This window comes from Bufo gargarizans, chromosome 4 (assembly GCF_014858855.1).
Source record: "Bufo gargarizans isolate SCDJY-AF-19 chromosome 4, ASM1485885v1, whole genome shotgun sequence".
NCBI lineage: Eukaryota > Metazoa > Chordata > Amphibia > Anura > Bufonidae > Bufo > Bufo gargarizans.
This window is the reverse complement of record NC_058083.1, coordinates 388,335,811-388,361,238: the sequence shown is the minus strand read 5'-3', so window position 1 is coordinate 388,361,238 and position 25,428 is coordinate 388,335,811. Positions and strand designations below refer to the sequence as shown.

The 25,428-nt window shown below is 43.7% G+C and overlaps 1 protein-coding gene across 2 annotated transcripts in view; it reads right to left on the bottom strand.

Annotated features, from left to right (window-relative positions):
• Nucleotides 1-25,428, bottom strand: part of EDARADD (EDAR associated death domain) — a 73,391-nt gene that overhangs the window by 5,672 nt on the left and 42,291 nt on the right. The window contains exons 2-5 of one of the 2 annotated variants that reach the window (XM_044290976.1): nt 17,867-17,925; nt 9,376-9,415; nt 1,788-1,900; nt 67-112 (exon numbers count right to left, since the gene is read on the bottom strand). In XM_044290976.1, coding sequence (XP_044146911.1) covers nt 67-112; nt 1,788-1,847 — 106 coding nt within the window. In that variant the 5' untranslated portion in view covers nt 1,848-1,900; nt 9,376-9,415; nt 17,867-17,925. Of the gene's footprint in view, nt 1-66; nt 113-1,787; nt 1,901-2,175; nt 2,234-9,375; nt 9,416-17,866; nt 17,926-25,428 lie in introns of those variants that run through there. The other variant, XM_044290977.1, reaches the window with a different exon arrangement.

Sequence of the window (25,428 nt, the reverse complement as noted above, 5' to 3'; positions counted from 1 at the left end):
ATTTTGGATTTATTATTCACTAATATCTGCAAAGTTCTGCAAAGATAGAGAACCCATTTATCTTACCTGACAGAGCATTTATGGTTGTCAGTGGACAGTCATTTTCTTCTGGCTGGAAATTAAATGAAAAAAGCTCCATATTATATAGTCAATTTTGCCACAAAATGTACTTGCTTAATATGGTACATTAAATTGGACATCACATGTGCAGTGGCCCTTAGGAGAGGCAAGAGGATGTGACTGGTGGCGGTAAGGATGGTGGTTAGGTTCCTCTTGGGTACCCCCTGGGCCAAGGACAGAGTAAAGGCAGGGCACACAGTTTCTTCTCCCTAGGACACACCCTGGTTCGGGGGTTTCCTGCTTGCTGGTGGTTGGGGTGCTCTTGGTGTCGGTGAGACAGGGAGATGGAATCGGCGGAGGATGCAATGAGGTGAAACAAGTAACTAGTTCTATACTGAAAACGTTACAGATGGCACATATACATACTAGCAGGAGTAGGCAGACTTCTACATGAGGGTCCTATTAGACCTGCTGATGAAGCAGGTGATTGTCGGGGTGGAAGTGTTCATTCCCGGCAATTGCCTGCTCGCCAGCGGAGGAGACCGATGCTATTACATGCAGCAATCTCCTCCAGAGTATTGGGAGGAGTGATCGCTAATGCCGTTGCTCATCCCCATACTGAAGCACTGATTATATAGCACAATCTGCTGCCAACAAACAATGTTTTTTAAACCTGCTGAAAGAATCGGCAGCAGTATTACACTGTCTGACCATCGCTAATGAGTAGTCATACGAAAGCTAGTTAGCAATGATCTGCACGATTATCTTCAGGTGTAATAGGGCCTTTATTGAACAGCTCCTGTTGCTGCATATATGGGCTTTGAGGTCAAGGAGGCGGTCCTATCAGTGATTGACAGCTTACCTCTATGACTGTGTATACAGAGATAGCTGTCAATCACTGATAGGACCGCCTCCTCGACTTCAAAGCACAGAATGAGCAGGAATATAAATGAATGAGATACAAGATTTACTGAATATTTTCCCAAAAACTATATATCAATCTGCTCAGCTCCTCCTGCTCTATAACAAGCTGCCTGAGGAGTACATTGCGATTTCGTGGTGAAAGGTTCCCTTTAAAGGTTCATTATCTCTATAGACTTATATCATGCACTGTCCCTCTATATAGCTTAACCAGAATACACGCAGTTCTCTTTTGCTCAGGGATTGGCACCTGGTCGCAGGGATCTAACTATAATTCATAGGGCCCCATAGCAAAATAAGATAAGGCCCTCACCACCTAGTGTAGGAAAATTCAAAACAGCAGCATAAGTGTCAATAACTAAAGGTCTATTTAATAGCACAATATATCAGAAAACTCTAATTATAGCAAAAAGCTGCCATTTTGTTATTCCCCACAAAAAGGTACAACATTCTCGCACCTGATTGGGCCGCCTCAACCTCTGGTCCCCATAGAAAATGCTATGACTATAGTTATGCCCATGCCTGGTCCTGTTTGTTCCTTCTGCTGGCTGCTACCAGCTCACACAGCTGCTCTGTGACTGCTTGTATCCCACTCACTGACAAGCTAGAGCGGCAGCCCCCTCTAAAGAGGAGCAGCACCACCTAGCAACTGTTTCTATAGGGTCGTTATTAATCCTATATTCACAGCTCTAAGTGTGGAAAACATAAAAATACATAATCTTAGAGTTTTACCCCTTTCTGCAGTGACCACTGGGTCACTGCACATGGTTGGAACATCTTGAGAATAAATGCAACAGGATTCTTACCTGCTTTATTCTGTCAGAATCAGGTATTGTGGCAGGAATGGGATGGACTGGATTCTCCATTATGATATCTGTCAAAAAACAGTCCTCTGTAGGAGAATTGGTTGTAGCAGTCACTGTAATAAAGATACCAATGTATTAACAAAAATTGTTAAAGAATATTTTTAGATTATTATTCAAGATTGCTTGAAGGGTTTCTGTCACCAGAATCAACCCTATTAAACTAGCTAACATTAGCGTTGTGCTTATGTCAGCAGACCCTAACTCTCCTATTCTTATGCTTATGGCTGTGCCCTTTACTGCACAATGTTAACTTTGATGATATGCAGATTAGCCTCTAGGGGCAGGAGGGGGGGTGTTGCTCTTGCTCCTAGAGGCTCCGTTCTCCCACCTCAAGTCACGCCATGCCGCCCTTGATTGACAGAGCCAGTGTTTGTCTTCTCCTGCCGGTCCTGTGTGCTGAATAAACACAGTGCCGTTTACCCAACACACAGGGCCGGCAGGAGGAGATGAACGCTGCCTGGCCCTGTCAATCAAGGACGGCAGGGCGTGTCATGAGGTGGGAGAATGGAGCCTCTAGGAGCAGGAGCTACGCCGCCCCCCCCCCCCCCCCCCCTGCTCCTAGAGGCTAATCTGCATATCATCAAAAGGGTGCAGTAAGGGGCGCATCCATAAGCCTAAGAATAGGAGAGTTAGGGTCTGCTGACATTAGCACATCGTTAATGTCAGCCAGTTTAATAGGGTTAATTCTGGTGACAGATACCCTTTAAAAAAAATGTGCCTCCAGGTTCGGTATTGATTCAATATAATACAATTTTACTGTTGTTTTATGCCCACTTTGCTTCTATTTAATTTATGAGAACCCTAAGATGACCTATGTGTAAGGCTAGTTTCACACTGCTGGTAGGAGTTTCAGGAGAGAACACCCTGCCTGAGCTCTCTGGATCCAGCATTGCCAGAGGGTACCCGAATGCCAGACAGCCCCATTAACTATAAAGGGATCCGTTCACGATCGTGGTGAATCGTGGAAAATACGCGATTGTGGTGCATCAGAACTAACAGAGTACCCCTTCACCCAGTCTGAAAACCAGACCCAGTGGGGGGGGGGGGGCACACTAAATTTTGTTGTGAGGGCCAATTATATCTTCTTCAGTTTCTTATGACTTGATTGTCAATTAGCCTATTTGACCTCATTTATATGTATCAGTTTAATAGGGTTGTGCATCTTTGGAGGGGTTTTTGGAACCCCCCCCTCTTGAGCAGACCTGCAAAGGGAAACCTACTTACCTGCTTCCAGCGCTGACTCTCCACAATTTTCTCCCCGGCCTTGGCTTCTCCTCTGTGCTCCCAGGATGTCAACTTCCATTTTGATGCCGCAGCAGTAGATCACTGGCTCAGTTGCGTCATGTCAAATAGTCACGTGACGCAAGGGAGCAAGTCACTGTTGCACCAGCAATTAGCTGCAGTGACGGCAAAACAGACATCCCGGAAGTGCCACGGAGCTGCTGAAGCTGCCGAGAGGCGTGGGGAACCATCTCCAGAAAGCAGGCACGTAGGCTTCCCTCCGCAGGTCTACGCAAGAGGGGTTGTAGTGCCCTGGAGCAAGGGTACTTTGAAGTATAGACTATGTGGACATTTGCCCCTATTGCTACGTAAAGCCATCAACTCATTACTATAGTGCACTTGGAAGGGTTAACTGGTACTATGATTTATGCTGCTGTTTTAAATTGTTGGACTGCATTTTACATGTTTATTGTAATATAGCCTGTTCTCTGCAGTGCCCCCCTGAGGAGCTGGTGTAGAGTATAGGAGTGGTAGTGGCCTTGATGAAGTGTTTTGTCATGGTGTACTCCCTGTGGAATTATAGTATAGTACACTTGGCACCAGCAAGGATATAGATGCAGGTTGGTTGGTGGCAATTCAGCATTTAGGTGATACTGGCATAGTGGCTGTTTGGTGAAGGACGGGGCATATCTATAAGGTAGACTATGACTTGGGGAGGGGGCGGAACCGTTTGCCGGGCTGTGGGAGGTGTTTTGATGATCAGGAGGCTGTCTTGGGCACTGCAGGGGGCGTCACTGGGCACCGGAGAGTGAAAAAAAAAGCCCCTCTGGGCACCTTGGACCCGAATTAGCATAACATAAAAATCGCATTTATATCAAAACTACCAAACGAAAATAAGTAAAAAGAAGAGTCCTGGAAATAAGGTACTTTAGTCAACATAGCGATGGTGCCAGCTTAAAATGCTAAAAGCAGGTGACATATTCCCTTTAATCATACAGCTGTTGGGTGCTGGACTGGGCAATCATTATTTAACAGGGCTAGTATTTAACATTATTTAACAATGCTGCTCACTGACTAGCCTAGTGCAGCAGACAGACTGAACTGAGCAGGCAGGACTTCATTCCTGCTGCTGGCATGTATTGCCACTGGCTTTGACTTGATCGAGAATGAGGAGGGGACCACCCGGATAAGCCCAGTCCAAGAGACTGCCTAGCCACAATGACACTGAGGAAGCTCTACAGCGCACGGCACAGCCACAGTGAATCATGAGCAGCAGTGTCCAGTGTGCACTACAGTGCAAAAAGAAAGTTTATGGTGGGGGGGAGGGGCCTGCCTGAGGCACACTATCCACTATATAACATGCATCAACAGGCACTGTCCATGGGGGAGGGGTATGGCACACTATATAATATAAAGCCGACACTGTCCATGGGGGGGTATGGCACACTATATAATATGTGGCAGGCGCTGTCCATGGGCGTATGGTACCCAAGTTTTTTTTTTAAACATATATTTTATTGTTTTCAATATTAAAATGAAATGTTACATAAAGGAGTGTATATTGTGATATACAATCAAGTCTTGCATGAAAGTTGTATTCACAGTAAAAAGTGAAAAACATTAAAATATAATAAACCTAACCAACTTAAATAATAACAGAAAAATAAAAGAGGTGACAAGAAGTTATCTAACATCACAAGAGTAATGAAACTTTGTAACGGGACACTACATTATACACAGCAGAACTCACAGTTCATGGGGCGTATGGTACACTATATAATACTGATTAGAAGGTACAGTTCATGGGGCTATGGTACACTATATAATGTGCAGTAGAAGCATAGTTCATGGGGGTTTAGTACACTAAAAAATACGCAGCAGAAGACACAGTTCACAGGGGGCAAGGTACACTATATAATACAAAGCAGAACACACAGTTCATGGGGTATGGCACACTATATAATAAGCGGCAAAAGGCACAGTTCATGATGGTATTGTGCATTATATAATATGCAGCAGAAGGCACAGTTCATGGGTGTATGGCACACTATCTAATACACAGCAGAAGACACAGTTCATGGGTAGTATGGCTCACTATATAATACCCAGCAGAAGGCAAGGTTCATGGGGGATATGGTACACTATTTAGTAAGCAGCAGTCACAGTTCATGGGCGGTATGGCACACTATATAATAAGCAGCAGGCACAGTTCATAGGTAAGGCAGGGGATTGGCAAGGGGACAATTTATATTCTTGCTATGAGGCCCAATGATTTCTATGTACGCTGCTAGTTGTCTACAGATAGGGACCAGTGTTTAGTATAAGAGACTCTGCCAGACGGCACAAGTGACCAGAAAAAGCCGCTGAGACAGGGATACTCTGCCAAAGACCCTGTTTCATCAGCCCTTTGCCCAGGGAGCCATCCTTCTGAGGGAGAGAGAAGGATAGCTAGCTCAGGCCTTTCCTCAACAGAAAACCTTCTTCTGCCAGGGAGGAGACTGGAGAAGTCAGCTCAGTGTCTTGCCTGTACTGTTTTGTACTGCAGACCCTGAATGTCTGAACTTATTTCCCTTTGAAGTCATCTCTGGAGAGCAGCAATGCCTGGTGACACCTCAAAGGTATCTGGGGGACCCAGTGAAGCCTTAGGATCCAACCAATCCCCGCCACTGCAAAGTCAATTAAAAGTAGATTGCAGTGTATTCTGTATACATAGAAAGTGAATTCTTATAGTGGAGGCCAATTCCAGCATGGCATATCATCTTTAATTTTACAATAGCTGAAGGTTTTCTGATAAGTCTTGTCAATAAGGATGCCTGGTCTCCATGCATTGCTACAGGGAAAATGCATCTAATAGCCAGGAGTTAGAGAATCCAGAGCTAACGCAGTATACTAATTGCTGCCCTCAATAACTCTGAAGCATTTTTCTTAGAATTCCAGATCTTACCAATCTTCTTTTTTTCCACTAGGAAATTAACAAATGTGGAAATGTGCCCTTATTGAGGCTGATACTTTCAGCATTGATTGGACAGTATGATAGTATTTTAGAATATACCTCACTAACAAGAGGAATGATAACACCTAGCTGTCAAATTGTTTGTACATTTTTAGGAGGAATATCAGGGAGACAACACTATGAAGTGTTCTTTAAAGGGGTTGTCCCACGAAAAATATTCTAAATTTTTCAAACCAGCACCTGGACTTTTGTCATCGCAACTAATTAAAAACTTTGTAAAGCCACTAAGTTATTCAATAAAATGCCTCTTGCTGTTTGTTCTTTTTCTTATTTCTTTGTCCTGCTCACTGAGATGGCCGCACACGCTCAGTTTCATCCTTCAACTGCCTCCTGAGCTGTGATAGGTAGAACTGAGACACGCCCCCCTGAGCTGCAGCAGTAAAGACACTCCTATTGAGCTGTCAGCTTGATATATATCTAGCAGAGCAATGAATAGGGAGATTTCTGGATCCATGTGAGGTACAGGGCTGGTTCTATCTTTGTTAGAAAGAGATTTTTATTTTTTAAAGGAATCATGGGATAACCCCTTTAAAAAGTCAATCCAACATTGCTATTTCATAACTATTTGCAAAAATAAATATGTGCTCTCATAAACTGTAATACCCCTTTAAGTATATTATTTTAGACAACTAAGTACCAGAAGTACCTTCCCAAGAGTAGAGGAAAGTGATTCTACATTGACAGCTAGCTATGTAACCACATTTTAACGTTAATATGTAAAAGTTCATGTAAGTCTAAATAACAGATGAAAGAACCCAGCTGTGTCTCTACAGGTCTCTGGCAGCTCCTCCCATCCATCCCTTGGGCGTAAAGCACAAAAATATGGCTTACCTCCAGACAGATGAAAGGGTTACAAGGTATTATCAAGCGCTATTACGAATTAAATTAGTTTATTCCAACTTGTCCCATTAGAACCTATGTGCAGGTAAAAATCCTTTAATCTTCCATGATATTAAACTATTTGTACACAGTTCTAGGAGATCAGCTTAAATCAAATCTGACATTTTTAATGAAGAAAACTATTATAACTGGATTTCCTGCCAACATTAATAATTTCCAACTACCGGTAATTTATTAGAAATTTTTCATGGTATCAGATAACTGCAGATCTGCTGGCGTTTCCTAGAACTCTGTACGCACCTCCATAGCAGATGTCTTTACAGTATATATAATATATTGTGGAAGGTTAATTTATCAAGTAGTCGCTATAAAACCCTTTAAAGGAGTTGTCCACTGCGCAATATTTTAAGTTTCCGCAATGTATTTCTGTCGCCTTCATTAACATCCTGCTGGTTTTTGACTTGGCAGCTGCTCCTGTTAACGGTTCCTGTGCATTGTTTTTGTAGGTCTGACACCTTTATATGACATCACTGAAAATGGCACCATTGCCACGCCCCCTCCGCCCATCCTGCCAGTACTGTGCATTCCGGTCCTGTTTTCTACTGCGCAGACTCCTCAACAAGTGTCCGGCTCCTGCGCAGTAGAATCAGTTCCTGCCTCCAGTTACACCAGTTTTGATAAATTTCCCCTACTGGTCCTTACACAAATGAATTTGGCTCTGGCATTTTCGACTACTAAACAAATCAGAATATGCTCATGCTTTTTTTAAAGAGTTTTTTAGTGCAGTTTTTGTGGCCTTTAAGTGGTGTTTTTTTCTACAGGGATATCTGAACTACATTTTTATGGCTTTTTTCCCTATAGTGAAAGAGATTTTTTTTTTCTAAAGAAATGTCTTTGAAAAGAAGCCAGAAGGACAAAGGACACCACCTAATTAAGAAAATGCTAATGCTTATGTTTTATGCGTCTCATGTTTTCCATAGACCATAGCTGAAGAGCTAACATCTGGAGCTGACACCCCAGATAAATGCCACTAAAAATACAAACGTGCAGAAACACACCACTAAAAACTATGGGGGTCATTTATCAAACGGGTGTAAAGTAGAACTGGCTTAGGCTACTTTCACACTTGTGGCAGAGGATTCCGGCAAGCAGTTCCGTCACGGGAACTGCCTGCCGGATCCGTCAAAATGCATGCAAACTGATGGCATTTGTCAGACGGATCAGGATCCTGATCTGTATTACAAATGCATTGAAATGCCGGATCTGTCTCTTCGGTGTCATCCGGAAAAACGGATCCGGCATTTATATTTTTCAAATTTTTTGCCTGATCCGTTTTGCCAGAACACTCGGTGCCTGATCCGGCATTAACACATGTCAATGGGAAAAAATGCCGGCAAGTGTTCCAGAATTTTGGCCGGAGATAAAACCGTAGCATGCTGCGCTATTATCTCCGTCCTGAAAATTCAAAAAGCCTGAACTGAAGACATCCTGATGCATCCTGAACAGATTGCTCTCCATTCAGAATGCACTAGGATAAAACTGATCAGTTCTTTTCCGGTATTGCCGAAAAGAATAACGCTAGTGTGAAAGTACCCTTAGTTGCCCATAGCAACCAATTAGATCACACCTTTCATTTTTCACATCTCCTTTGGAAAATGAAAGGTGGAATCTGATTGGTTGCTATGGGCAACTAAAACAGTTCTACCTTACACCAGTTGGATAAATGAGCCCCTTTGTGTGAAAGCATCCTTAGGTATGTTCGCACGATGGATTTTGATGCTGTCAAAATCTATTGTGTATTCCGTGGCAGAGGTTGACGTGGTTTCTGCTGCAGTTTTTCACTTTGAATGCTGCAAACCCGCTCACAGTTTAGCACCACAGAATGGAGAAAAACTGCAAGCGACCCCTGCCACGGCTTCCACTGACGTCTGTCCGGACACCACACCAAGAAGGGACATGTCTCTTCTTAGCTCGACTGTGGCTTTAAACCACAAGCCATGAGAATGGCTCTCCTGCCTCCCTTTGCAAACAATGGGAGACCGACACCACGTGCCCACTGCCGCAATATTGGCGCAGAATCAGTGCCAGAATTCTGACGGCAAATTCCGCATCATGAACCGGCCATTTTTTATTTATTTTTTTGCTGCCTGTGTCTGGGGGATCTGACATTGATTACCTATCCTGAGGATAGGTCATCAGTATTTATTACTGGATAACCCCTTTAATAGGACAGGCCGTCACTTAGTAAAGGCTGGACAACTCCTTAAAATCAAACCTGAAACCAGGACTACAAATACAATGATGTAACTTGAAGTTCCTGTGTCCCAATGCAAAACTTGTAACAGGGCTTCTCTCCAAGCAGGTGCCAGAGGGGCCTTTGGACAACCCTGGACACCTTGGTTCGAGCGAGAAAGCTACCTCAGTCTAATTATATAGTTTGGATGGATTTCTTACCTTTTGGAAGTGCTGTATCTTGCACTGGATATCTGTCTGTCTGTTGAAAGAGAAAGGACAAACATATTATGGCATCTACAAATTGTGTTTCTTAGGCCTCTTTCACACTACGTTTTTTTTTTTCCGTTTTGCAGGCCGTTTTTTTATATGGAACCATTCATTTCAACGGGTCCGCAAAAAAAAAACGAAATGTACTCCGTATGTATTCCGTTTCCGTGTTTCCATATCTCCGTTCCGTGCAAAGATAGAACGTCCTATATTTGGCCGCAAATCACGTTCCGTGGCTCCATTAAAGTCAATGGGTCCGCAAAAAAAATGAATGCATAGGTAAATGCATCCGGAACCATCTATTGAAAATGTTTTGCCCAGCCCAATTTGTTCTATGTAATTACTGTATACTGTATATGCCATACGGAAAACGGAACCGAAACGGAAACAAATAAAGCGAACGGATCCATGAAAAACGGACCGCAAAACGTTGAAATAGCCATACGGTAGTGTGAAAGAGGCCTTAGTCTGTGCCCATAGTCTATGCCCATAGTACCTAGCTTTGTTGTGTTTTAGAAAAAAAAAAATGCAACAAAATGGATGCAACTGTATACAAAGCATATATTTATTTTTGATGCATCTATAAAAATATACAGTTGTTATCGGGAAGGTGAAGGTTTTTTTCACCTTTTTATTCTTTATACTGTACTGTACAGGTATACTGTATGTTTAGATCTGTCTTTACATATACTAGTACTTTTCTTGTGATTCTATGCCCTAAAAAAGTATCCAGGATTTTCATATTGATGGCCTATGCTCAGGAAAGGTCATCGATATGAGATTGGCGGGGTCCCAACTAGCAGCACCCCCGTCAGCTCTTTGAGGAAGCCGCATTGCGGAGTGCTTACCAAGCACAGCACTGTCCATTTGATATTGGCTCACCTATTATGTTGCAGAATATCAGTGTGGTAAATCGGGCCGGCATTTCTTCAAGGGGGGTCACGTCATCAGCTTGCCAGCCAATGATCGCGGCTGGCAAGCTGATGATTTTTAAAAAACCAATCAAGTGCCAGATAAGACATCATATTAGTAAATATGATGTGTTATATGGCTGCCCTGCTCCTCTGCTGGTCCTTTTGGTCGGTTGGATCCAGCAGAGGAGCAGGCTTCACAGTGAGTAGCACCAACACCACACTTTAGCCCCAGATCACCCCCTGCACCCCAATTAACCCTTTGATCACCCCTTTGATCGCCCCTGTCAATCACTAGTAAAAGGAAAAAAGTGATCAGTGTAAACTGTCACTTTTTTTTTCACTGGTATTGACTGTTAGGTTTTAGGGATAGTTTAGGCCCCTTGGTTAGGTAGTTTAGGGATCAGTTGACCGCAGTCACTGATTCGCTGATCACGGTCAGATCTATAATAGTATTAGTGTCACTTTAGTTCGCCCTCCACCCAAAACGCAGTGTTTGCCCGATCAGGCCAGATCGGTCGCCCACATGTGCGTTCGCCCGCCCCACCGCAGTGACCCAAAATTTTTTTTTTTGATCACTGCACATTCACTTTACACGCGCTGCGGCGATAAAAAAAATCAGTTTTTATATTTTTTATCAACCGTAGCGGCCTCCGGTACTTCGCTAGCCTCCCATTTGTAAGACAGGCTTGCTTTTTTTCTTGGGTAGTCTCAGGGAATACCCCTAAATTTAGTTGCCCAAATGTCAAACAGGGGGTATTCTTCTGAAGAGGCCTACAGGCTTCTGACCCAGTCGGATGAGGAATGGGAACCCTCATCTGACGAATCTAGCGGGTCAGAATATGAACCTGTAGAAAGCAGTGGCACTCTGACCCAAAGTTCGGACGAGGAGGCTGAGGTCCCTGATAGCACCAGGCATACCCGGCCCCGTGTCGCGCAGGATCCGCTTCAAGGGCAGCAGAGTGGGGCTGGCGCTGTCGGATTACGTGGTGAGGCATACACCAGCAGCGCAGCCCTCCCTGGACCTAGTACCAGCACTGCCGTACAACCTGGTGAAGTGGCGAGCACCAGAAGGGCAGTTGAAGCTGGTACGGTGGCACGAGCAGTAGTTACCCCGTCGCAGCCAACGCAAAGACGGGTCCGTAGACCCCCTAGAATCCCTGAGGTGCTGGCAAACCCTGATTGGCAGTCCCCAACTTCAGCCGCACCTGTAGTTCCCCCTTTCACCGCCCAGTCTGGAGTTCGGGTTGAGACAGCTCAGATCGGTTCGGCCCTGGGATTTTTTGAGCTGTTCTTGACTGCGGAGCTCTTAGACATAGTCGTGGCCGAAAAAAAAAAAACGGTATGCCACACAATTTATAACCGCCAACCCGGGAAGCTATTATGCCCAGCCTTTCCGGTGGAAATCAGTCCAAGTTTCCGAAATTAAAATTTTTCTGGGCCTTCTCCTCAACATGGGTCTAACTAAAAAGCATGAATTGCGGTCATATTGGTCCACGAACCCAATTCATCACATGCCCATGCTCTCTGCTGCTATGTCCAGGGCACGTTTTGAGGCTATCCTGCGTTTCCTGCACTTTAGCAACAACACCACCTCCCGTCCCAGAGGCCACCCAGCTTTTGACCGGCTCCACAAAATTCGGCCCCTCATAGACCATTTCAACCAGAAATTTGCAGATTTGTATACCCCAGAGCAAAACATCTGCGTAGACGAGTCCCTAATACATTTTACCGGGCGCCTTGGCTTCAAACAATACATCCCAAGCAAGCGCGCCCGGTATGGGGTCAAATTGTATAAGCTCTGTGACAAATTTCATGTCTATGAGGGAAAAGATCAGACCCTGGAGCCGGTCGGTTGCCCTGACTACCTGGGGAGCAGTGGGAAGACAGTCTGGGACTTGGTGTCACCCTTATTCGGCAAGGGGTACCATCTTTATGTGGACAATTTCTACACAAGTGTGGCCCTCTTTAGGCATTTGTTTCTAGAACAGATTGGCGCCTGTGGCACAACGGCTCGTTACCACCCGTCTTGCAAGGGGGGAGAGGGCTGCCTTGTGTAACGAAGAACTGCTTGCGGTGAAATGGAGAGACAAGCGTGACATTTACATGCTCTCCTCCATTCACGCAGATACGACAATACAAATTGAGCGAGCAACCCGTGTCATTGAAAAGCCCCTCTCAGTCCACGACTATAACCTTCACATGGGAGGGGTGGACTTCAATGACCAGATGTTGTCTCCGTATTTAGTTTCCCGCAGAACCAGACGCTGGTATAAGAAGGTGTCTGTATATTTGATTCAATTGGCTCTGTATAATAGTTTTGTTCTCTACAGTAAGGCTGGGAGAACACGATCCTTCCTCAAATTTCAGGAAGAGATCATCGCGAACCTCCTGTACCCAGGAGGTTCCGTGGCCCCATCCACCAGTGTAGTTAGCCGTCTACACAAGCGACATTTCCTCAATGTCGTTGCCGGTACCTCAACCCAACCGTCACCCCAAAAAAGATGTCGTGTCTGTAGCAGGAGTGGAATAAGGCGTGACACCCGCTATTTCTGTCCTGACTGCCCTGACCACCCTGCCCTATGCTTAGGGGAGTGTTTCCGGAAGTACCACACACAGGTACACCTAGCATAGGGATCACATCTCACCAGGACACGCACACAGGGCTATTAGGGCCCATTCACACAGCGCTGCTGCAAAAAAAAAACACCAGTAAGCAAAAAGGTTAATGTTCAGTTCAAAAAGTTAAAGTTTATATGTTCTGTTCCAAAGTTAATAAAATTATTGCGTTGCGGCCATTTTTTATTTTTTTTTTACCTTCCAGGTGGACCAACCGATCGACTAGCTGCAGCACTGATGTGCATTCTGACAGAAGCATTGCGCTGCTGTCAGATTACACGCAAGTCGGTGTATGCGGCACTGCAAGGTGAGATTTCTCCTCTGCAGTAAAAGATACGTTTGCCAAGGCATATGAGCTGAGGAGGAGGCGGTGTTCCTATGCTTTGGCAAACACTTTGTATATAAAAAAATAAATAAAAAAATCCTGGCAATGATTTATTCATCCACATCGGTTGATGTGAATGGAGAAATCTGGTTTGCCAGGGCATACGAGCTAAGTGGGTATGGATGTTGGGCGGAGCTCCTATGTCCTGGCAGACGCCTTTCCCTTCTTTTTTTTTTTGGGGCAGAGATTTTTTCATCCACATTGATCGATGCGAATGAAGAAATCTGTGCCGTTCATTTTTTTCTTTCAGCCCAGAGGCTGAACAGAAAAAAAAAATCTCATTACCTGTATGCTCAATATAAGGAGAATAGCAGACCAGGGGCGTACATACAGGGGTCGCAGGGGTCGCAGTTGCGACCGGGCCCGGCACTCCCGGGGGCCCGGCCGCCTGTGGACCCCTGGCCCCGTCCTGCAATAGTACTGTGTTTGCTGCACTGCATGCCTGTATAATAACCAGGGTGGGCGGGCCGTGGGCTGGCCCCCCGCCCAGTGTTGTGCTTCTGTGCGGCAGTGCCTGCTAGGCCAGGCCTACCCTCCCTTGAGTCTCCTCCTCCCCCTGACTCTCCTCTCGGTGCGGCGTGCCTCCTCATTTCCTGTTGGGCGGCCGCACCGGACATAACACACGTTCCCCGTTTGGATCCGTTTGCATTATTCTTTAAAAAATCTTTAAAAACGGATCCGTTTTGACTTACATTGAAAGTCAATGGGGGACGGATCTGTTTTCAATTGCACCATATTGTGTCAGTGAAAACGGATCCGTCCCCATTGACTTACATTGTAAGTCAGGACGGATCCGTTTGGCTCCGCATCGCCAGGAGCAAGCAGCGTTTTGGTATCCGCCTCCAGAGCGGAATGGAGGCTAACTGATGCATTCTGAACGGATTCTTATCCATTCAGAATGCATTGGGGCTGAACTGAATCATTTTGAACCGTTTGTGAGAGCCCTGAAACGGATCTCACAAGCGGACCCAGAAACGCCAGTGTGAATGTAGCATAAGGCTACTTTCACACTGGCGTTTTGAATTCAGTTTGTGAGATCCGTTCAGGGCATCAGATAAGGATCCGTTCAGAATGCATCAGTTTGGCTCAGCCGTTACTTTCAATTTAAGTCATCCACAGATGCCCTAATATACCATAGCTAAACCTGTGGGAGGGAGAGGGTGGAGGGGCCGGTGTCATGCAAATGCAGCGGGGCCGGTGTGGTCACTGTACTCCGGCCCCGCCGCTCACTCACTGCTTTATTGCTTAAACCTTTTCTAATAACTTTAATTAACGTTCCTATTCCTAGCCCCATCTGTACTACCGTACTTACTAAATGTCCTGTAGCAGGCAGAGCAAGGCGGGCGGCCGGCCGGTCGAGGGAGGTTGGGTGGGCGGCGACGGGGAGGGGGCCCCATGGATTAGTTTTGCACCGGGGCCCCATGGATTGTACAAACACCCCACAACTGACCCCATTTTGGAAAGAAGACACCCCAAGGTATTCGCTGAGGGGCATATTGAGTCCATGAAAGATTTAAATTTTTGTCCCAAGTTAGCGGAGAGTGAGACTTTGTGAGAAAAAACAAACAAAAAAAAAATTTCCGCTAACTTATGCAAAAAAAAAAAAATTTCTATGAACTTGCCAGGCCCCTCATTGAATACCTTGGGGTGTCTTCTTTCCGAAGTGGGGTCACATGTGGGGTATTTATACTGCCCTGGCTTTTTAGGGGCCCTAAAGCGTTAGAAGAAGTCTGGGATCCAAATGTCTAAAAATGCCCTCCTAAAAGGAATTTGGGCACCTTTGCACATCTAGGCTGCAAAAAAGTGTCACACATGTGGTATCGCCGTACTCAGGAGAAGTTGGGGAATGTGTTTTGCGGTGTCATTTTACATATACCCATGCTGGGTGAGATAAATATCTTGGTCAAATGCCAACTTTGTATAAAAAAATTGGAAAAGTGGTCTTTTGCCAAGATATTTCTCTCACCCTGCATGGGTATATGTAAAATGACACCCCAAAACCCATTCCCCAACTTCTCCTGAGTACAGCGATACCAGATGTGTGAGACTTTTTTGCAGCCTAGGTGGGCAAAGGGACCCACATATGGGCCCCTAAATTGCCAGGGCAGTATAACTACGCCACAAGTGACCCCATTTTGGAAAGAAGACACCCCAAGGTATTTTGTGATGGGCATAGTGAGTTCATAGAAGTTTTTATTTTTTGTCACAAGTTAGTGGAATATGAGACTTTGTAAGAAAAAAAAAAAAACAAACATCATTTTCCGCTAACATGTGACAAAAAAATAAAAAGTTCTATGAACTCACTATGCCCATCAGCGAATACCTTAGGGTGTCTACTTTCCATCTGGGCATTGTAGAACCTCAGGAAACATGACAGGTGCTCAGAAAGTCAGAGCTGCTTCAAAAAGCGGAAATTCACATTTTTGTACCATAGTTTGTAAACGCTATAACTTTTACCCAAACCATTTTTTTTTTTTTCCCAAACATTTTTTTTTATCAAAGACATGTAGAACAATAAATTTAGCGAAAAATTTATATATGGATGTCGTTTTTTTTTTTGCAAAATTTTACAGCTGAAAAAAAAATCATTAAATTTCGATTAATAAAAAAAGTAAAAATGTCAGCAGCTATGAAATACCACCAAATGAAAGCTCTATTAGTGAGAAGAAAAGGAGGTAAAATTCATTTGGGTGGTAAGTTGCATGACCGAGCAATAAACGGTGAAAGTAGTGTAGTGCAGAAGTGTAAAAAGTGGCCTGGTCATTAAGGGGGTTTCAGCTAGCGGGGTTGAAGTGGTTAAAATCCACAATGGAAATAAGTTTCCCCTATGTGTGAGAATTTTTTGCATTACTGAAGCTTGTGTATGGGGAAGTCAGCTAAACAAGTGGCGTAGTGTGGAGAGGGTGGTCAGTTTCCCCAGGTGCCAAATTGCAGGGGGTGCCCGGCAGCAGAGTCACTTCTTTGGCGGCCAGTTCAATGAGGGCCAACCTCCATTCTGCCTCATCGGCCTGAAGCCTATGAGGCAGTAGAATGGCGCAGGAGATGACATCACCATGACCTCCTCCACTGGGTCTCGCAAGATGACCTGATGACGCGGCTCTGGAGGGCACAGTGATGTGTTCGTGACCACCTGAGCCAGGACACCTGAACTCAGTTCACAAGCAGCGACAGAGAATGAAACAGTTTTTTGTTTTGTTTTTTTAATGCATGTACGCTCATGCAGGCAATACTTTTATGTAGTGGAACTACAGGGGGCATTATAACACAGGGTACACTATAGAGGGTCATTATAATTACATGGGGCACTGCAGCGGGTTCTTTATAAATACCAGTGCTACTACAGGGGGCTTTATAAATATTTGGACCACTATAGGAGGCATTATAACTACTGCAGACACCATAGGAGTCTTTATTACTACTTTAGGGTCTTAAAGGGGAGCCTTATACAGAGGCCTTGTTACTGCTGGGGGCACTATAGGAGGCCTTATTTCTATTAGGGGCACCATGGGGGTATTATTAATATTGGGCATTATTATTAAGCAGAATATGAATTACTACTAATGGAGTTGCTATTGGAGGTACTATAGAGAACACTATTACCATTAAGGACAGTTTGGTAGCATATTATTATGGGGGGCAATCTGTATGGCACTAGCACAGTATTGGGGGTAGCAGCAGAATGACAGTGTTGAGGCACCACGATGGGAAAGAATGACAGTGCAGTGAGAAATGTAAATATTTATGTGATAAACTCTACAGAGATGAGAAGCGGCTGAAAGAAGGTATCATGGCGGTCTTCATTCCGAATGGAGGCGTTGAGGAAAGATTCTACATCAGAGGAGGCGTCACTGGATGTAAGAGGTATGTGGTGCTGTATTCTCCTGTATATTTCCTAGCGATGTATGTATTGCTCATCCAAATATCTCATTCACAGTAGGGTTGGGGGGGGGGGGGGGATTGAGAATTTGTCCCACACCGCTGCAGCCCAGCCCCAGACTTCAGTTCACACTCTGTGTCTTCTAAATTCTTGGGCCTCCCACCCATCTACTACATTATCTGTAATCATAGAGCTCAGAGAGTTATCACTGTGTTATCTGCGGTGTTACATAGGACTGCAGATGACATGTACTACATTATCTGTTAAAAGGGGTGTGTCCACAGGTTGGGGGGGGACCAACTGCCTTATGGAGTACACCTCATCAGGGCCACTACCACTCCCATCCTCTGCACTGGCTCACCAGGGTCTCACTGCACACCTATCTTTGTTGGCTTCACCTGCAGCCAGTTTAGGCCAACATATAATATGGGGTTGCTTTTACATTTTTTTCCAGGGCCACTTTAAGTTCCTCTTGCTTGCTAATCTATACTAGTCCATTTGCAAGATAAAAAATATACTAAAACCAATAACTTGGAAACTAAACGACATGGAATGAAACACAGAAGGCTCATAGAGTGAATAAAATACAGTACATCTCAGCAAATAAGCAATCTTAGAACATGCAAGTACAGTGAGAGTACTGTTACTTACTGTTTCAAAGAGTAGTGTGCTAGGCTCAGTGTCCTCCACAGGTTGTTTGGCCTCATGATCTATTGAAAAAAACAATATCAGATGAAAAGCCAGAAAGGAAACAATGTTAATATCTCCTATCCGCAGGACAGACTGACTACTGGGGCCCACACCAATCACAAGAATGAGGAGTCTATGTTCCAACATGTGAATAGAGCGATGGACACGCATGTACACTGCCGATTCACTCAACTCTGGGGCTGCCAGAGACAGCCGGGCGGTTATAGTTGGCTATCTTTGGCAGTCCCATAGAGCTGAATGGAGATGCAGACACACGTACAGGTCTGCCACTCCATTCAAACATGGGATGATGGCACCCATTCTCGTGACTGGCGGGGACACCAGCGGTCAGACCCCTGCTGATCAGACACATCTTTTATTGTTGTAATGTGACAACCCCTTAAAGAAAAACTTGGTCAATATTTCTCCAAGTCATTTCCTAAAACAAGATCAATCCTATAGCAATTTAAAAGAAGAATTCTGTAGAAATGAGTACTAAATTCTGAATGTATAAGACTAAGCCAATACATGTACGTAAGCAAGTAGCTTACTCAGCACAGTCAACTGCTCAATTATGTATGGTCAATTGTTAAAACGGATCTTATATCTAAGCACTTAGACGAAGTGACCTCACAAGACATCTTAGAACTTGTATACAAGAATCTAGAGAAACTTTTAGGAAGTCAATCGTTCTCTAGTTGTTCTCCAATAATTGTATATCTGTTGCAGCTTTGGATTCAGTGGACATGTTGGAAAAGTTGCTGTTACGGCTCAGCTCATTAAAGTGTGACAAAATTGTTCTCCAAAGTTTTCAATAAGGTGAAAAAGATTAATAAACAAGAGAGTAAAGCTGTGCCCACAGCAACATCAGGCTTCTGTGCTTAATGGATTTGAGTGAAAAGTATAATGGATCCTAACAGAAGACAATAGATTCCGTTAGGGAGTGTTAATTCATCAAGGCATATTTCATCTAGATCAGGCATGCTCAACCTGCGGCCCTCAAGCTGTTGCAAAACTACAACTCCCATCATTCCCGGACAGCCTACAGCTATCAGCCTACAAAAGGGCATGGTGGGAGCAAACTTTTGGGCACCCCAGGTCAAAATGATTGTTACTAAAGATGAGCGAATTTCTTGAAAATTCGGCTGATTCACTGAATTTCACAAAAAAATGTACTTTGTGAATAGCGCCACCCCCGTCATTGTACCCCTCAGATGCCGCGTTCATACATGATCGCGGAATCTCAGTGTAAAATTAACAATAAAATGTTTTTTTTTAATCAAACTTACCACCTCCATTTGTTTGCAACAGGCCGGCCGCCTCCATCTTGCTTGAAGATCTCGGCCGAAATCCTGTTTGGCGCGAGTTTACGTCATCACGCCGGCTGGTGTGGTGACATATGACATCATCACGCCAGCCGGCGTGATGATGTAATCTCGCGCAGCACGGGATTTCGGCCAAGATCTTCAAGCAAGATGTAGGCTGGCGGCCTGTCGCGAGAGCAAATGGAGGAGGTAAGTTTTATATTTTATGTTTTTTATACTATTTCAGGTTAAATCGATTAGCTGACACGAACGAAGAAATTCAGCTCCTAGGCGAATCAAATTTATTCTGAAATTCGGATCTAATTCCACTTCGTGGGATTCGATTTGCTCATCTCTAATTGTTACTGTGAACAGTTAAGCAAGTTGAAGATGAACTGATCTCCAAAAGGCATAAAGTTAAAGATGAAACACACTTTTTAACTTTTTAAGCAATATCTTTATTATTTTGGTTTTGTACAATTTTAGAGTGAAAAAAGTATGGGGACCCAAGGAGATTTTTGAGACCAGGGTCTCAGACCCTAAATAGCTTGTTAGGGCTTGTGCACAATCGTCATTAGGAAAGCTGAGGTGATGCAAATTTCAAAGCTTTATAAATACCCTCTAAACTTCGAATGGTCATCAGAAGAAAACCTCTCCTGTGTTATCACTACAAAATTCAGCGTCAGATGTTGGCAAAAGAACATCTAAACAAGCCTGATGCATTTTGGAAACAAGTCCTGTGGACTGATGAGGTCAAAATAGAACTCTTTGCCACAATAAGCAAAGGTACGTTTGCAAAAAAAAAAGATCATAAAATTTCATGAAAACAACACCTTTCCAACCATTTGGCATAGGGGAGGATCAATCATGTTTTGTGGTTGTGTTGCAGCCAATGGCACGGGAAACATTTCACAGGTAGAGGGAAGAATGGGTTCAATAAAATTCCAGCAAATTCTGGAAGCAAACATAACACCAACTGTAAAAAAAAGCTAAAGAGGATGGCTTCTACAAATGGATAATAAGCCTAAACACACCTCAAAATACACAATAGACTACCTCAAAAGGCGCAAGCTGAAGGTTTTACAATGGCCCTCACAGTCTCCTGATCTGCACATCACTGAAAATCTGTGGATAGACCCTAAAAGAGCAGTGCATGCAAGACAGCCTCACAATCTTACAGAATTCGAAGACTTTTGCAAGGAATAATGGATGAAAGTCCCTCAAAAAAGAATTGAAAGACTCTTGGCTGGCTACAAAAAGCGTTTATAAGGTGTGATACTTACCGAAGGGGTGCTACTAGTTACTAACCATGCAGAGTGGCAAAAGTTTTTCTTTAGGGCTTTTTTAATTTTTTGTTATTATGTAAATGTAAAAGATGAAAACAAAAAATGGTTTGCTTAAGAAACAAAGGGAACGTGTCTTCTTTAACTTTATGCCTTTTGGGGATCCTTCATTTTCAACTTGCTTAACTGTTCTCAGTAATTTTGACCAGGCGTGCCCAAACTTTTGCACGCCACTATATTTGGTTGTAGTATGCAGACGCTAGGCAGGTTGGGACAATAAAACTATTATCACACTATATATTTGGCAGCCCTTGCAGATTAGATAAAAAGGTTAATGCTGGCCATACACATTAGATGAATCTGTTTCAGCAGGGCTGGCCATCAAATGAGTGTAGTGGTGTTGCGACTCTATCCTGATGGCAATTCTCAAGGAGGAGGGGTTGGACATGTTGGATCCATGCTGACACACAAAGGCCCACAAAGGCCAAAAAATGCACATGGACCCTTCACTGACATCTCCACAGATGAAACACTGACCATCTTGTCACGGATGCACATCATGGACATAGAAATGTGAACAAGGCCTTACAGCTTTGTTTCACTGCAGAAAAATTTCACCACACGACTTCACGATGTACAACACCACATAGCTCTAGCACGCCTTGCAGGAGGATGAAAGATTGATTGTGCTTTTACAGGTTATGTAGCATCAGTCTAAGTTTTATGGATTTTATTTTGACTTTTATTGGTATGTGAGGTGCAACACTGAGTCATACAAATGTCATAACGGAAGATTGCATTTGTATTTTATATTGAATATATTTTTAGCAGTAAAATGAATCATCTAATTTCTTTCCATTGTACTTAGGAGAACATTACACCCTTATTGCCAAAAGTGTGCATCTGATCAGTACATCTATAGGTGCTTGTTGAACATCTCATCCGATAAACATGGTCAGTGGTAGACACACCACCTCTGCCGCAAGTGCAGCTGTACAGGAGCCACAAGAGGATGGAGGGACCCTTCTGTCACAGTAAGACTAGGGGGCAATGGCTAATTAGGCAAGAGACTATAGTTTTGAGATTATCTAGAAAGCTGCCTCTAACTTAACAATGCCAAAATGTGTCAATTGTGGGAGTGGCCTATCTGGCCCAGGGTAGGACAAAGGGGTAGTGTACGGTATGTGTCCTGTGTGACATGTGTGACATGTGTTTGTGGGTTCTGTCCATTGTGAGTCGTACATGAATGGTGCTTGTGCATTATGTGTACTATTGCAGTGACTCATTGGATCACTGCCAAAGGGTTAATGCTATAGTTCACTGCTAAAAGGTTAATTATATGGTTTATTGTTAGACTTGAAATGGTTGATTGGTAACACTATATACTTTGTGCACTCTGTACTCCAAAAGGCTGTATATGGGAGGAAATAGTTAATTAGCAGTCTTTGGTTACAGTTGCTGCTTTAATGCCAGCCACACTTCTGAGATGGACTGGCTATCTGATATGGGACTGTACCCACAGTTTGGGCATTGCAGATATATTGGAAACATACGTGCACTCCTGTTTAGGAAGATCTCTGTGTATCTAGAGACTTAGAAGGGGTTATCATACTGCCTGCATCTACACACAGCCTTAAGACTGCCTTGTGATATACCTCTGAACTGTGCCTTCTGCTGATATTTGTACTGTGTAGAACAAATTAGTTCACACCAGGTTTTCTCCGCTGTGCATAGGGTTCCCACCCCAGAATTTAGTATAATGAAAATCACAGCAGTGAGAGGTATACTTTGGTTGCAATTTAATTTTTTGCAGGTTATATGCGACATACACGTATGCCGCATATAACCTGCAAAAAATAAAATTGCAACCAAAGTATACCTCTCACTGCTGTGATTTTCATTATACGATATTTGTACTGTGCCACCCATAATCCTCAGTAAAAAGGATGTTTATGATAATCAAGCAGGCCTGGTTACTGTCTCCATCATCCGCCAGCTCCTGCACCTGTCCTCTTGTCTTGCATCCTACCTACCATCCACCATCAAGGTCACCCCAGCCACGGAGCCCCAATCCCAGTATGTGCCCCGAGGGGAACAAAGGGTGGACACCTCCATCTACTGCAGCTACAGACTTTGGGAGAGCCAGAGTGGGATCAGCCACTGTGAGCACTACTACCCCCTTCTTCACCACCGCAGCCATTCTTATCCTCTCTGCGTCCGTCAGTGCACTTCTCCCTCTATGGTGACCCTCCTCGACTAGCGATTGGCTGTTCGGAGCCCAAGCCATTTCCTGGGTGTTGAGCCTGGCACCAGGGAATGGAGAGCAGCAAGGACTAGAGCAACTAGGGACAGCAGTGGCAAATGATAGGTGTGTTTGACACTATGCATAATTATCTCAGACATGTGGACAACTGCTCTGTTATGGAAACTCCATGTATGATGCTTTTAATAAACTGTCCTTTGGAACATGGAGACACTTTACACCTAGTAGGGGAGATGCAACCAAGGACAGATGAGTTTTAGTTGCTGCATACGTCAGGTGTTACGCAGGCCATTCATATTGATTACCTATCGTCAGGATAGGCCATGAATATCTGATCGGGGGGGGGGGGGGGGCGACACCCCCATCAATAAGCTGTTTGAAGAGGAGGTGGAGCTCCATGGGAGTTTTTCTTCCTGTTCATTACACTGTCCTTCATCTCAGAAGTTTCGGCGATTCAGTGTCCATTCCCTTGAATGGAGCAAGTACAGTATCTCACAAAAGTGAGTACACCGCTCGCATTTTGTAAATATTTTCTTCTATCTTTTCCTGGGACAACACTGAAGATCTGACACGTTGATACAATGTAAAGTTGTCAGTGTATACAGCTTGTATAACAGTGTTTTTTCAGATCCTCAGAGAGTTCTATGACATCAGGTGCCATGTTGAACTTCCAGTGACCAGTATGAGAGAGTGTGAGAGCGGTAACACCAAATTTAACACACCTGCTCCCCATTCACACCTGAGACCTTGTAACACTAATGAGTCACATGACACCGGGGAGGGAATATGGCTAATCGGGCACAATTTGTCCATTTTCACTTAGTAGTGCACTCACTTTCATTGCCAGTGGTTTAGACATTAATGGCTGTGTGTTGAGTTATTTTGAGGGCACACCGAATTTACACTGTTATACAAGCTGTACGCTGACTACTTTACATTGTATCAAAGTGTCATATATTCAGTGTTGTCCCATGAAAAGATATAATAAAATATTTACAAAAATGTGAGGGGTGTACTCACTTTTGTGAGATACTGTACTTGTAATTACACTACGCCACGCCTCCAAAAGAGACAACACGTAGTGTGATGAACAAGAAACTTGCATGCATGGAGCACCACCTCCTCTTCAAACAGCGAATCAGCGGGGGTGCCGAGTGTTGGCCCCCCACTGATCAGATATTGATGACCTATCATGGCAATAGGTCATCAATATATATGTAACCCTTTTAGCAATGCAATTCTGTGAGATAACTGCACACATTTCTCCATATACTTACAGGAATCCAGACAGCTGTGGCAGGGCAGATATGAGACAAAGTGGCAAAGGCAGGATTAGATCTAAACAAAGGAAATGTGCGCCTTTCTTTCACACTTTCCTTCTTCATTGTATTTACTAATGGTCTTTAAAAAGTTTATCTAAAACTGCGCCAAACTGCTGTCAACAAGCCCTATGCTTCCCTGGTCCCCCTGATATCTATTGTCTCTGGACAAGCAGGAAATGGGAGTCTATGACCCAAAAAAATTACTATTAAACCAGGCACAATGGGGAAGATTTATCCTCACCTTATGCCTTGCTTTTGATTTAAAAAAAGTTGCAAATCCGGTTTTGCAACTTTTTAAACGCCATTGCAACTTAATCTACTCTCAAATGGTGTTTTTACACCGCCCTCGCCAGTTTCCAAAAAGGGGTGTGATGAGGGTAGTGCATAGGACCCAGCACATTTATCATCATTTACCCCAGAAGCTGGCGTAAATGATGACTGAAATCTACTGCAGATACGAGCTGGAATAGATTTCAGTCTGGGGCATGGGTTGCCGAAGGAGGCATTTAATTTATGACATGGCTTGCACCTCTTCACAAATTTGTCCCCCTGTAAATTAAAAATGGTTCTGACTGTACCCAGGTGACCCATACTGCGGGTGGCAGATCAGTATAACGCATACAGAAACAAAATTAAAAATAATTATAAAATTAAAAACATCTACCTTTTAGAATTAGGACCAGAATAAAGGATTAAATGCTTGCATGGGACTGTTTTTCATAACTGTGGATAATACCCTACAAAGTAGAACAAATATTGTCCATGATAGAAGGTCCATGTATGGACCTGATCTGAGATGAGAGTGTAAGGATTTCCAGGAGAATGGACTACAGTCTGTTAGCCATAATTTTGGTGACAATTTAAAAATATTTGATTTAGCATAACATTGGTCTGTACAAACCTGGTTGTAAGGGATTCTTGCTCGGTTTAGAAAGGAGAAATATACATGCTTTAGTGGTTAGGCACTGTGTCTGAGTCAAGAATGTGACTGTAGTATATTGTATTAAAAGGTGTGGGGACACTAACAAGTGAAGAGAAGTATTATATTAAATTCTTCTGAACATTTGTTAAATTTTGCACATTTAATAAAGACTGTAGATCCAATTAGATCCAATTCTACTTTTAATATAGGGTTGTTAAGTATCTCTTTATGGGTTGCGGTGAGTATGGGTGGTTAACACTGTCCATTAAAGGGTTTCTATCACCTCGTTTTGACATAATTAGCTATCAGACACTAGCGATCCGCTTGTGTCTGCTCTACCAAACAATGCTATTATAATACCTTTGTGTGCAGCCGTTTGCCTAAAAAACGAACTTTTATTGATATGCTAATGAGCCTCTAGGTGCTATG